Source organism: Fonsecaea multimorphosa, assembly GCF_000836435.1.
Source record: "Fonsecaea multimorphosa CBS 102226 unplaced genomic scaffold supercont1.30, whole genome shotgun sequence".
NCBI lineage: Eukaryota > Fungi > Ascomycota > Eurotiomycetes > Chaetothyriales > Herpotrichiellaceae > Fonsecaea > Fonsecaea multimorphosa.
In genome coordinates this window covers 122778-137273 of record NW_015971664.1, presented here as the reverse complement: position 1 = coordinate 137273, position 14496 = coordinate 122778, and the positions used below count along the sequence as shown (strand labels likewise).

At 52.1% G+C, this 14496-nt stretch overlaps 4 protein-coding genes across 4 annotated transcripts; 2 read left to right on the top strand and 2 right to left on the bottom strand.

Moving 5' to 3' along the window:
• Window positions 1-506: 506 nt before the first annotated feature.
• Window positions 507-4650, top strand: Z520_10434 (uncharacterized protein; the record flags this gene model as incomplete). Its single annotated transcript, XM_016780926.1, has 3 exons — window positions 507-873; window positions 924-1128; window positions 1176-4650. 3 exons carry the CDS (start codon window positions 507-509, stop codon window positions 4648-4650), a joined length of 4047 nt encoding a protein of 1348 aa, XP_016627932.1.
• Window positions 4651-6001: 1351 nt separating this feature from the next.
• Z520_10433 (uncharacterized protein) lies at window positions 6002-6352 on the bottom strand (the record flags this gene model as incomplete). The annotated part of the gene is made up of 1 exon (XM_016780925.1): window positions 6002-6352. The coding sequence occupies one exon, from the start codon at window positions 6350-6352 to the stop codon at window positions 6002-6004; it is 351 nt and encodes a 116-aa protein (XP_016627931.1).
• Window positions 6353-8288: 1936 nt separating this feature from the next.
• Z520_10432 (uncharacterized protein) lies at window positions 8289-9696 on the top strand (the record flags this gene model as incomplete). Its single annotated transcript, XM_016780924.1, has 2 exons — window positions 8289-8568; window positions 8621-9696. 2 exons carry the CDS (start codon window positions 8289-8291, stop codon window positions 9694-9696), a joined length of 1356 nt encoding a protein of 451 aa, XP_016627930.1.
• Window positions 9697-13192: 3496 nt separating this feature from the next.
• Z520_10431 (uncharacterized protein) lies at window positions 13193-13891 on the bottom strand (the record flags this gene model as incomplete). The annotated part of the gene is made up of 1 exon (XM_016780923.1): window positions 13193-13891. One exon carries the CDS (start codon window positions 13889-13891, stop codon window positions 13193-13195), a length of 699 nt encoding a protein of 232 aa, XP_016627929.1.
• Window positions 13892-14496: the final 605 nt, after the last annotated feature.

Genomic DNA, 14496 nt, shown 5'->3' with positions numbered 1-14496 from the left:
GCTCATTGCCTTGGAGATAAAAAGGCTGTGTAGCAACATAACGAATAAAATAGAGCCTGTCGAAGATACATTCCGTTGTTCTGTGCTGTATCCTCCCTACCAGATCGAGAATCTGGAGTCGCCCATCGATGGTGGCTCTCAATCTCACTAAGCGGGATATCACGTGATCCGCAGGGCAACCTCACTTTCAGCTTCCATTAATCCATCGACTCTTTGTCAATACCAGAGAGTGAACATCCTGTCCGGGCCAGTTATATCGATGACAAGCCGTATTTCTAACCCGAGATTTGTATCAATCGACTTGTAAGACAGCCTGGCGCGCGGCCGCGGAGCCTTAGGAAATTCGCCGAAACCCAAACCTCCTAGCACGCGACTGCATTCCGCAATAAGTCAATGGTCTGTTGCTTGAGGTGCTTACACCTGCTTGCGTCTGTCTGCATATCGACGCCGCCGATGAGCCTGGCGATGCGGGACCAAGTGCGCGTCATCCGGTGACCTGCAACACGATGTCAACCAAGGTGTTGATCCATGATTACCCCCATCGGACAGTGGCCCTTGCCACAGATGAGCATGTCCTGGTGTTTCGCCACTCTCACGCTGCACCAGAAAGTGGCAGAGCCTCAATCTCGAGCTCGACCAGCCTACCGCTGGGCAATGCGAGTCGATCCAACCAGACGCCTCGATGTATGGTCGAGTTCGGGGACAAGTCTTCTATCAACCTCCAGCATTTTCATCCTGTCACTACCGCGAGGGGCACCTTGGGTCTCATCACCCTCAACAACGATGTCTTCCTTTGCGTTATCACAGGGTCAGAAGAGGTGGCTACTGTGAGGCCAGGCGAGACCGTCCAAAAAATCTTCGCCGTGGAGTTCTGTGAGTCGGGGTGGCCCTATCTGAAAGATGTCATGCTGATGACTGGCTAGACTGTCTCAATCGTGCAGATTACGACCATGCCCATGGCCCTTATCCTAATCCATATCCCGGACAAATCTTCCAGTCGGACGACGTGGACTACACCCAGGGCGACGATGTCTCTGAACATCCATTTCACGCGCTGAAGAAACTCCTAAGCAACGGCAACTTCTACTACAGTGCTGATTTCGATCTTACACGACGGCTGCAGGATCGGTAGGTCGAGCCCAGTCATCCGGAAAAACAGGGCTGACGAGTTCCAGGGCCGAGGCAGAAAGCACCGTTGACATTTCCAGTCTCGACGAAGGTCTCCTCTGGAACTCGTACATGATTGATCCGCTGATCAAATTTAGGAGCAGACTTACTGACCTCGAACGAAATGCCCTTGACCGCTCTCGACTACTCACTTCTGTAATTCGAGGCTTTGTCAAAAGTTTGCCGATACCGCCTTCTTCCTCTCCAATCCGGGGAACCGTCCCGGGACCACCTACGACCCTGACCATCATCTCTAGATTATCCTCAAGACGGGCCGGGACGCGTTTCAATTCTCGAGGCATTGACGATGACGGTAACGTTGCCAACTTCGTTGAGACCGAGACTGTCTTCTGGTCTCCCACCGGGCTTTGCTTCTCATACACTCAAGTGCGAGGCAGCATACCGATATTCTGGGAAAGCTCGAGCAGTCTGATACCTGGTCAACAAAAGATCCAAATCACCCGCTCGCCGGAGGCTACGCAGCCAGCATTTGATAAGCATTTCGCAACTCTGGAAAGAACATATGGTGCAGTTCACATCGTGAATCTGCTAAGCGCTTCCAAGCCAGGCGAGGTCGAGCTGACAGAGAGGTACCGCTATCATGTGAGTAGAAGCCCTCTACGACGGCATGAGGAAGGTGAAGAGGAGGAACACCATCTGCTCCACGAAACAGAATTTGATTTCCACGAACGGACTCGTGGTCCCACCGGGTATGAAGCAGCAAAAGCGATCCGACCATATTTGGATACAAGCGCAGAGTCGTTTGTTTACTTTCTCTCAGAGGAGATAGAGGAAGTCGCCGTCGAGCATGGCAGAAGGAAACTTGTCCGAAGGCCTATTGTTATCATGCAACAGAACGGCATCTTTCGTGTCAATTGTCTAGACTGCTTAGATCGGACAAACCTCATACAGGGCATAGTCAGCCAAATGGCGTTGGAATTGTTCCTATCGCACCGGGACGAGCGAGGCAATTCTGATTTTTGGATGCGCCATTCTGCCTTATGGGCCGACAATGGAGACGCACTTTCGAGAATATATGCTGGGACTGGAGCGTTGAAGAGTTCATTCACAAGACATGGCAAAATGAGTCTCGCGGGTGCCCTTGCAGATGCCCGGAAGAGTGCTACCCGCCTATATGTCAACCACTTTGAGGACAAAAACAGGCAGAATACCGTTGACCTGTTGCTGGGCAGATTGGTCGGACAGACAAGCGTTGACTTGTTCGACCCTATCAACGACTGGGTCGTTGCGGAGGTTGCCAGACGAAGACCTGAGTTTGAGTCAAGAGATCAGCTCAGGCTTGGGATGGGAACATACAACTTGAATGGCAAAACAACAGGGATCCATGAAGACTTGACTCCCTGGCTGGACGTCCGCGGCAAAAATCTGGACATCGTGGTGGTTGGCTTTCAAGAAATCGTTGAGCTGAGTCCGCAGCAAATCATGAGCACAGACCCCAATCGTCGAATGTTGTGGGAAAGAGCAGTCAGAAACTGTCTCAACGGACATGGTCCCGACGAAAAATTCGAGGGCGTCCCCACAAAGGGCGATGAATATGTTCTTTTGAGGAGCGGGCAATTGGTGGGAGCTGCATTGATGGTCTTTGTCCGTTCAAGCATTCTGGGCCGAATCAAGAATGTGGAGGGTGCCATCAAGAAAACGGGTATGAGTGGCATTGCCGGAAACAAAGGGGCCGTCGCCATTCGAATGGACATTGAAAGCACGTCTGTATGTTTCGTCACCGCGCACTTGGCTGCAGGGTTCGCCAATTACGAGGAACGAAATCGAGATTACAACACAATTACCTCTGGTCTGAGGTTTCAACGCAACCGGAGCATCGAGGACCACGAGATCATCGTTTGGGCGGGCGACTTCAACTATCGAATTGGTCTGGGCTATGAGCGAGTGAAAGCCCTGGTCAACGAGGCGATGATCGGGTCTGAAAAAATCAGGGAAGAGGCATTGGGGAAGCTCTACGAAAACGACCAACTAAACATTCAAATGGTGGTGGGAAACTGCTTCAACTATTATCGGGAAGGACGGGTAAAATTCCTGCCGACATACAAATACGACATTGGGAAAGACGAGTTCGACTCGAGTGACAAACAACGTATACCGGCTTGGACCGACCGGATCCTTTGGAAGGTCAACCACAACCGTAATGTAGTCCAGGCCGGAGAAGTTCTCGGCTCGCACATGAAGCAATTGGAATATGACAGCGTCATGGGCCTGAGGTTCAGCGATCACCGACCGGTATATGCCATATTCGACGTGGGGATCCGGGTGGTCGACGAAGAGAAGAAGGACGCCTTGACTAAGAAGCTCTACTCGAAGAGGGCCAAAGAAATGAAAAGTAAAGCAGGAGATTCCACCGAGGGCCTGGATGACATGGAGACGGATGACGAAACCGACAGCGTCATGGAGAGCCTTATGGGATATGAGAGCATTCAGGAAGGCCTACCTCCGGCGAGCAGCGACAAGCGGAAGTGGTGGCTAGATGGGAACAAAGCTGCAAGAAGCACGATTCGCCCACCGAGGGAAGGCATGATGTTGAGCGGGAACCGCGAAGGCAATCCGTGGAGGGAGGGTGGGGAGGACGACTGGGTCGAGGTCGAGAGGCCGCCCATCATGGACAACAACAAGCAAGGCAACAGATCCACAAGCAGGAAACCAGAGCCGCCGCCACCGAGGACGGTGAAGAGAATGGTACCTCCACCCTGGGAGGGAGAACGAGTAGCAACAACGCCGTCCACACCGGCGGCGGAGCTGAGAGCCCTTCGACGTCCAACACCCCCTACACCACGAGGAGGCTCGGTTCCGCGGAACAGGGCTTCCAGCGCCACAGCCTCGCCTATACGGTCAACCATGTCGTCGACAGGCGATCATCTGGCCGACAACATCCCTGCGCGGTCCTCGTCAGCGGCGGGATTCCCCAAGAAACGACCTCCTCCCAAACCCACTAAGCCGTCGGCTCTCACAACCTCGTCCAGCCAGGTCGCTGTCCCGCAGCTGAGCCCTCTCCCCGCCCCTGTCCTGCCGCGCTTGGCGAGCAGCGTGTCTCGTTCGGAGGTCACCCCGGGACCCGAACTTGAAGAGCGCCCTCCACCACTACCCAGGCGCACGGAGACTGCAAGTTCGACCGCCTCATTCGTGAGCGCGTCTGACTCTGTCGCGTCAGGGCCCGGTGCGAGGAGTCTGCAGAGGGGCATCAATCCTCCTCCGCCGCCACCTATGAGGATATCAAATCTCCATCATCAGCAGACCCAGCAGCGCAATGACGAGCCGGACGAGCCTCCTGCTCCGCCCCTGCCCCCGAGGAGGGATGCTGCCGGCACCAGCAGCAATGGCCCGTCTTTGCCCACGAGGAACAGGCCAGACGGCGGTGCCAAGGCAAATGTGAATGCGAACGATGGCCTCATGGACGAGGACGACAGGCCGGGGCCGGGTGGGTTGGATAGGTTTAAGCCGCTCATGCCCAGCTGAGGAGTCGGTTTGTCACAGACCCTGGAGGAGGGTCGAGCGTACAAGATACATAGACAGCAGATACACCTGTCGTGGCGAGGGTAGTATGACGGGTGGACCGAGGCAGGGCGAGTAACGAGTACAATTGAATGCAGTGTCATTGCGGGCGGAAAGCGTAACAAATCGAACCGGGAGAAGGTACTAGTACCGACTGGTACGATATGAGCAGACGAAGATCCCTTTGGACCCCTGTGGCGAGTAAGAAGTATACAAGATATCGTGCACGCTCTCTGCGTCTTTACTTCCCTCGTTCCTCTACTATGTACTATGTATCTTCCTTGGTCTGATTGGCCCCTGTCGGTCGAGTCAAGTTACCTAGGCCTGGGCCCATAATCCCGTCCAAGATCCTTCTCGTGATGATGGTGTCCTATATACCCCCGGTCGTGTTGTAGACGGCTTTCCTTTGCCTTGTCGACTGGGTCACTTGGTTAAAAAGCACCTGCTGGTTCAGCTTCCCCCACTTGCTGCACTTCATCGGGTTGATCCATCTTGGTTCCCCATGGTGCAGCGGTTTTCAGGGAGCGGGTTCTCGCCCTTGACGTGTCGTACGATGTACTTAGTATGTGACCGGTCTTGTCAGAGATTGTACAGTCATCGACCATGATCGGAGACCTGACTCCTAGATTCGGTTGTTGTTTCATCCTGATCGGCCAGCTTGACCGTCTTTGGCGGGACGCCAGGTATATAATAATCGTAGATTACCGGGAGGACACCTGTGTTCATCGTCCGGACACCTCCTGGCGGAGCAATGCTGCTGTCGTTGAAGAGCGGGTAAGTGCTTTCGCTGCCGATTTTCATTGGGTGGGCGACAGCGAGGGCGCCCACTGAGAGGAGGAGGAACGTGATGCAATGCATCATGCGAGTCTGAGTGCGGTCGTGGATATTGCGGGACAGCCGTCACACAGTATGTGCGCAAATAGGGAGGTGAGTAACGAGGACTGGGCGGCGTGAATCTGGACCCGGACGAAGATTTATTTCCTCAGGTCATGACAGGTCCTCATCAACCCATCCGTGGTTCGGAGGTAGGACGGACCACCGGCTGGCGATGCTTTGCCTCAAGGTTCTGGGTAGAAGGTCGGTCCACCTGTCCATACGAATCCCCCTTTCCACCCACCCAGCGATCATTCTGGAGGATCATTCTCTACGTCTGGGAACCCAAAGGTGACTTGTTGGGGTGCGGCAGCTTCAACCCGCAGTGACGCGCCATATACTCGAAGTCGCAAACACGGAAATCGCCGATGCGGCATCGCCATGATATGTTCTCTTGTGATACCTTCGCACAGCTTCCCATCTTTTATTCTTTGTCATGTTCTCAAGACGTGCCAGGTCTGTGAGCCTTTCGACCTTCATCCAACAACCTCACTTCTTGCTCGAGCGACTTGATCTCGCGATTCTTCTGGTCTTTGACGTATTCCGTCTCCAGCGTCAGCCATGCCCAGTATGCGATTTGGTATGTCAGGAACGCCAGCGTGATGGCTTTGAAAAAGGCGCGGCCGTGGGTGCTGTAGAAGTTGACGGGTCGCTCTGATTGAGGAGAGTTTGTGCTCGAGGTACGCTGAGACTGCGCGTGATTGCGGACAGTGCTGAAGGTGCGGAGTGAATTTCTCGGGGGATGATGGAACAGGGCCGGCCGTGCGCGGGCAAGCAACTGGAGAGACTTCATACTAGTATTTGGGATTAAGCACCGAATTGCTGAGACGCAACAGGATTTAAGAAAGACAGATTGACTGAACAACCATGTTTGAGCTGCGCTGGTGATCCTGGAGCTTCTTCTCTACTCCAAAGTCTAAACCCGAGGATCAGCCGCCACGATGTTTACAGCGTTTGCAGTGTTTGCACATTCTGATCACGTGATAGTCACGTGATAAAAACGAGAGTGCTCAGATCTTTCCATTTTTGGCGATTGTAGTGGTTCCTTTCGGGGAGGTTCATGATACGGACACCAGCAGCTGAAAAGGTACTACCGGAGAAGCTTGCAGAGCTGATCAGGGTCGAAAAGTTCTGATCTCTAAGTTGAAGATTGCGTAGCAGGTGGAAGGTGCGGGTATCAAAGGCATACATAAGTATACTAAGTGCTCTTTCCAGTCTCAACCGTACGGCTACAGGAAGGTGCTACCATACTTAGCAATACTAGGCTCCCAGGATTCATACGGTGGAAATCAGCTCTTCGGAGAGTATGTAGGAGCGAATGACACCTACACTGTCCTGTAGTCCCAGCAGTACTGGTATGTAGACATTAGTCCTGCTATACTAAGTATGTAGCCTATGTATATAGAGTTGATCACAGACGAGTTCAATATAGACTGGGAATGGAATCAATTACTACATAGTATGTATACAATCGATCTGGCCCGACTCTGGATTTAAGCCACTGTGCAGTTGATTCGACTGAAATCGGTTTGATCCAGTCTGGAGAAATCGCTTTGCTCCAGTCTAGAATCGCTTCAATCTGGTCTGATTCGATCTGGAACCGCTTTGCTTCACTTTTGGATCGAGCTGGAATCGAGCTGGGTTTGAGATTGATACTACTACTTACTTAGTATGTACCTACTATGTACTTAGTAAGTATGTTGATACTGTCACGTGTTGATGAGTTTTGACTCGCTTTGAGAGGTTTGACTCCGAAGTCGACTCAAGTTTGTGTAGGTTAAATCAACTAAGCTACATAGTACTTAGTACTACGTACTGGTAGTATGTAACTTGAAGTATAGTATGATACTAAGTACTATGTTCTGTAGTATGTATCGTTGTGTCGAATCGGCTCGGATTTGCTTCAAATCGATTCAATTTTCTGGGATTTACGCGAACTGCATTGAAGCGATTTGACACCGATCTTGGCCCGCGTTCAAACCGCCTCAAACGACTCGAGACATTGGCTCAGAATCAGGCTGCAAACAGTACTACATAGTATGTATGTACATACTAAGTACTTACATATGTACGTACTAAGCGCTTTGTCCAACGTAAAGGTTCTTGACTGTCCAGACATATATTGGTTCAGGGGTAACTCAGCCTTGCGCTCACGTCCGGGTTCTCTGAATTTGATTGCGTAGGTGACTCCGTTGCTGCTATTCTAGTACATACTACATATGTATTGTACCTAGGTACATAGTATTTGTCAGGACAGGATCATGTAATACTATGTACCTAGGTACTATGTACTTACCTTTGTAGGTTAGACAGCTGACCCACTTCTTAATCCCTCGATGCTCTTGCTCAAGGCTGCTCAATGCTCTTGCTCTCGCATGGATGGATTCGTTGTCAGCACTGCAAAAGTCCCGGACCCCATTCAAAGTGGCAACCTGGCTGGTTAAGTACATAGTAGTCTATGAGGTGAGGTAAGGTGAGGTGGAGTGAGATCACGTGCCGTAATCCTACCGAGCCCGTCGTCGCTTGCCGTACACTCGAACGAAGCGAGTCAGTTGTAGGGGTGGTAGTGTTAAGCGGCATTCGTCAGCAGCTAGCCAGGCATTCTGCCGAGGGTCTAGATTTAACCTCGTTGAATACTAGTAAAGTGCTGGGTAGTAGAGCTAGCACTATGTATTTATGTGCCTCCTCTGGCACTTTCCCATCGGTCTTCTGCAAGACTGCTCTTCGCTATGGCCACTCAGAAAACTCTCCCGCGCCTGCATTTTGTCGACGAAAATGATCCCGAGAAACGACACAAGTCCCGGGCGCATCTGGCAAGGGAGTTGCACCGGATGAAGCGCCAGCACAGAAAAGTCTATCCCTCGAACCTCCCCGTTTCTCCCGCGAATGTACAGCTCGACCAGTTCAAATGGCCTGTCGACGTTGTGGTCAAGGCAGCCTGTCCGCCAACCGCCGATCTCCCTCTCCATCTGCTGAAAGCCGCCCAGGACAGATGTCTCTTCCATCACTGTATGTCCCTACCTCAGCCGCCTTCGCTCCAGCTGACTTGTCGAATCCATAGATTCAACTGTGATGCCGGAGCTCTACAGAGCACGCTGGAAACACATGGGCAATGCAAATGCCGTGAGGGACTTGTTCCAGCTCTACTGCCGTGACGAGGTGTCTTTTCGAGCTCTGTTGTTCGATGCCGCGACTCATCGGTCAGCCCTTCAGGGCATACCAGCTCCGCTCGAGTACGAAAACCAGCTTGTGCGAAGTATCAGGTCCAATCTTCATACCCTCAATTCAGGCGTCATTCTGGGCACGATCCTTCTCTGCAGCCTTAAGTGCATGGGGGGATCGGACGGTACCTCACATTGGCTCGCGTTCAGGGAGATGATCATGCTACACGGCGGATTATCTTCATTCAAAGGGGACCATCTCATGTTTACAAAGCTCATCTGGACTTTCATCGCCCTGCCCGGACCTCTGACGGGATTCGACTGCGCCCCAGATTTAGAATTTGGGCTCAAGGATCTCAACGATCTGCTTCGGAGTCGTCAGAAGGCCCTCGTCGATCTGTTACCTACTTCCGAGGTAGAGATGGACCGCTTATCCGACTTGCGAAGGGTGAAGGCGTTTCAAGCTTCAACCCTGAAAAGGCTGCTTCAGACCCCAACGTCGGAATACCCAACGGAACGTAATTGCCGTCTAGCAGTTATCTTGTTTCTCACATCGGCACTCATGCTTCATGGAGACTTTGATCCGGCAACTGACTCATGTATCGAGGCCATTAGCCAACACCTAGAAGGAGCCCGAGACGATGCAGCAATATCACCCGTCCATCTGTTGTGGTTTCTGACGCGACTAACTGTCTCGGCGACAATTGGTGAGAGGTATGCTCAGGTCTGGATTGGGGTCATACGAATGTTGGCAGCATTTCATCGACTGGCACCGTCCGTACAAAAAGATGCAGAAAGACTCCTTTTCGTGTCACTAGAGATGCCGGAGATGTATGAACAGATCCCAGCTGGCTGGGGATTGGATGGAGAACTACGGATCGATGCAGATCCAGCACGACGGGACGCGCACGATCGATCTGTCCCTGCAGAATGCTTTTGTGAGCTCCTTTGGTTCACGGCACCTCCAGATGAATAGCTTTCCCTTTCTGCCCGTCTTGTCTCGTCTCCTTGATGCACTGGATAGAGCGAGCACCCGAATTATCATCTATGTCTTTGAGATCATTCTTCTGCGCAACACTCACACATTCAACCCCTGGTTTTGGCGGCACGAGACAGTTCAACCACATGAGTCTCCAGCAGAGGCTAAGGCGGCACCAGATCGGGTGGCATCTCCATCCGATTGCATCCCCTTATGGGACCAATCGTCTTGCCCTGCATCGTTGGCGGAGTCGGCTCGATGGGTCGGCTCTCACCTGCGTCGTCAGATTATGAAAGCATCGGACGAAATCTCTATGCTCTTTCCACGCATCCAAACACCAGGCATTGATGCTGCTTAGTAACTCGGGCTCTCGCCTCTTGAAACCGAAGATTATTTGGAATGCAGCGTCGGCACTGGTCGGGGGAGTATGGAACTGGCAAACTGTGGGGTCATAGTCCCATAATACGAGTATGAATGACGTCTTGTTAATACCAGAATAGGAAAGAGGCACCCGCTGAGGCTCGGTTCGCTCTTCGCCAACCCCTCAGGAGACTCGGCCGACGAGACGAGTACAAGTATTCCGGCAACGTTCTGCGGCACTTACGGTACGGAGCCTTTCTCGTCACCCGTTTGTGTTCTACAGCTATACTGGATGCTGACATGAAGAAGCTGTCTTTACTCATTTTCCCCATCCACTTGACGATGGCGAGCTCTGCATTGCATTGTACCGGATAGTAGGTCGAGTCCCTGCAGACAGGCTGTACAAAGGGAAGATCAACACAGCCGCCACCATGCGAGGCCGGTGCTGGCGGAGCATCTCCTAAGACATCCAGGCTTCGATTCTCACAACACGAGCTCTTTCCAGGACCTAGAATCTGATGGAATTGGTGCCGGTCCGGGCATGGCACTCAATATTTCCACTGAACTTACGGCTCAATGGGTTGTCTGAGCATTCGGCAAGGAGCAAGCTGTGTTCTATCGGTGACTCAATTGCTCTACACGAAGCTGACAATCTGACAGCTTATGTTCCAGGGTTGCACCTTCGCCCGGGTCCAAGAGCTGATCTGAGAATGCTGCCATCGTCCGGTATTTGTGTGGGTTCAGACAAGCAGCCGCTTCGAAGGGCAGCCCACCAACTTAGAGGAGTGTTGCTGATCAAGAGCCTGGTAGTGACGGAATGTGCACCTCCAGGCTTCGAGTACGATACAAATCATCCAGAGACCAAGGAAGAAGCAAACAGTCTTCCGCGACTTGCACCTCGGTTTCTTCGCCACCCTCGAGACGCCCACTGTCCTCGTCCGTGGTCACCAAGTTAAGTTTGCGTTATCGTATTGGCACGCTTCTTACAAGTGCGACGGTGCACTCAAAAAAGGTGTATCTCAGGCAATATGTCGAAGAATGGATCCGACCACGGGTCGTCTAAGGCGTGGTAGAGCTTCCGGTGGCTCTCTCTGAGACGCGATGGACGAGTTTCGCTGTCAGACAGGGGTAAAGCATTTCCACAGAGGGTCCTCGCCGCGGTGAACGAAGAAACCATCGTCCGCGTAGTCAGCGTCTTGGATGGATCAGGAAAACCGTGACAAGAGCCGTTCCAGACCAGCAAGTGCGCAGATATCAGGACAGGTTGCGAATCCAGTGCGTCATTTAAGGGTCCTCCTGTAAAGAAAAGAGAAAGGGTATCAAACCCGCTTTCAACCGGACATTGCGCATAACCTATAAGTGTCCAGGACTAGGATTGTCTTACTGAGATCCGACATGTGCCCATGTATCTATCATCCGTCGGCATCCACGAGTCGTGGCTCTCTGTTCCCCGGCCTAACACCCGAGTGCGAATTATCGAGACTGTGATAACCAGACCGGAACTTGGAGAGTGGTTTCGAGGCGGAAGAAAGCCAAGAACCACCACGATTTTCTCGAGGATTAGAATGGCCCATATGTCCAATCTAAGTTGGGTAAGGAAAGCAAAGCGAGGCGTTCACGGTCAAAAGGTCTGTTTTCTTTTCCTTTCCTTTTTTGGCGGGGTCGGAACATGGCTGCGTATGCAGGAACCACGAGGAGCTGTGCGGCAACATGGGCCTCTATGGAAACGATTGGGTATCTAGGATTTCTATTCGGCTTGTTAATTGGTTGGTTGACGGGTTGGTTGACGGGTTGGTTGACGTGCTGACGGCTTGCGGATACAGCTGCATAGGCGACCGAATGACGGGTCATTTGATTGGTGGCCCCAACCGAGGACGTGGACTGGGGTGCCTCAGCCTGATATGTACAAACTCCGACAAATATCCCCAAAGCCCATTGTATTGTGATCGATTCTGTTTTCCTTCGGGTGTTTCTCATCTATGTAACTCATACATCTAGAACCGTCCTCTGTCAAGCGCGTTGACTTGTCCTCGATAACCTAATTTTCCCCCAGACGAATTCCCCCACACGGCAAAGGGGGCTTCAGCCTTGTGCGAGCACGAGCTTCCCATATTCAACCCTCTCTGCATACATCGATCGCGTTGGACCACGACCACGATCCCGACCCCGCATCGTGAAAGGCGAGCGAGAACCTAGGGGATCATCTGCTTGTGCTTCGGTGTTCTTGTTTCTCGGTGTAATCTGCCACGAGAGCCCAGGTGGATCGGTCATTACTCGCGCGTCGCGCTCCGCGGTGTCACTGAGAAGAAAGACGTGAAGGGTGACATACATAAAAGGAAGAGGGCTCGATCGAGGGACATCCCACGGCATAGTCGTCTACGCGACGAATCGGAGTAAAGTGCCAGGATATCAAACATGCTGTCTGTTCCAGTCTCACCAGAGAGTGTCGCAGCTTCATACTTGAGATAGGCCTGTCTATCTGTGCGAGGTGTTCCTCGCTTGACACATTTCTCGAGCATGGCTTTTGTGAAAATGGTGGCTTTGCATGCCTGTTCCTGAAGATCCCATCCTCGTTCATTCGATCCACGCCTGTCAGCGAGGCGCATGTTATTCAATGTGCCCAGAACACCATGAACCCCACACAAAAGAACCGACAACCGATTGTTGATATGAAGTACACAGACAGAGACCAGCTTGAAACGTAAGATAAAAACCACAAAAGAGACGGCAGAAAAGAAATGATCGTCCGTTTATGATCCCCTGCTGCCACGCCTCGGTGAAGCATACCTCGAAGGGGGCGCACGATACCACACTCGAACGACCAGTGTATGACATAGATGGCTCACAAGCTCTAACAATCGCTCGTCATACTTGATAAATATTGGCCGCATTTCTTGCCGTGTCGGACGAGATGGTCCCTGCGTTTGTATATCTTTCCGCACGGACAACCGAAAGGGTTCAAGGGCTGTGAATTGGCGGCATGAACTTGTTTTAAGTGACGTGCGAGTGTTCGTCGATCGTTACTAATAAGGACTTCACAGCCTTGAACGGTACACTTCTGCCTTGCGTGCTTTCTCACGTGTGTCCTGCAGTTTATCAGGGAGTCATCGTCATTGTCGCAAGGTCAACATGCTTACCGGAAACGCTGAGCCTGTGGAGAGTCTGAGCCATAATATTCCCCACAGTGCGGGCATTGGAGCGCTGCTGGCGCAGTAAGGCTAGCTGTTGGAAGGACTAGCCGGTTACCCTCGGCTCTTATGGGCTCATACAACGACAGGCTAGAGGCGACATCCACTACGGGTTCTGGAGACTCAGAGGAAGGCATTGATAGGATTCGAGAGTCTCTGTCAGATTCGTTAGGCTGCTGAACTGGCAATTCGGAAAGAGGGCTCTTTCTGCTTCCACTGCCGGACATGGAGGGGGATGGCGTCGTTGTTGCGTCCATCTGGGAAGGGCTAGTGGATTTGTCGTGGAAAACAATTGCTAACCCCGGCTCGTTACAACGATAAGCAATTTCAGAGGTGCCTCGGGAGGCTGTGCAAGAGGCGTCAGAGAAAGAGTCCGGGTCGATGAGCTCGTCGAAGAGCTTCAAGGATTCGTCATCGTCGTGGGAAGAATTCGTGTTGTGGGCGCGGTTCGGCTGAGAAGGCAAGGCTGGGATGTGGGTCGCGACTGCTGGGGGAGATACGCCCTCGAGGCGCTCAAGTGCATCATGCTGAGACGCAGGGCATCCCGCGGACGTTACCAGGGATTCATAGAAATGATGAATATTTTGGACGACCGTTGCGCGGAGTCTGCACGGTGGTGAGTGCGAAAAAGGGCTGTAGTCCATATTGTCAGCCAAAAACTCACCCAGCTGAGCGAGGAAACGGGTGGGTGTGAAATACCTGGGAGTCTGGACATGATATGTGAGGAAGGATGAGTAACTGCCCGGAAAGATGTGTGTCGTGTTGCATAATGAGCAGTGATTCTTGATATCTCTAGATAGACAGCCTTACGACGGATTGTCCTGTCGATCCTTGCCTTTTCAAAGGATGTCCTGTCAATTCTTGCTCCTTTAGGAACACTAGGCAATGTTAGCGGCTCCACCTAGACAAGGTTTTTGTGGCATGAGGCTGCAGTGAACAACGTTTTCCGTGATAAAAACAATAAATAATCAGCAAGGTTACCAAAAAGGTGGAATACATCACGTGGACAAGGTGCTTAAGCGACCCAATCACGGAGTTACTAGCATTCCCCGATCCAATTGGATAACTGGACGTTTAATAATAATATATGCTGGCTGTTACTGGATGTATTAGGGGCTTGGCATGGATTATCAGGTCGACCCTTTCCTTCCCGAATCAGTATAGAAGACTCAATGAACCTAGTCTAACAGTGCCTCTCTTCTATCCTCTTGCGCTCTCTTGCACCCTCTCGCACCCTCTCGCACCCTCT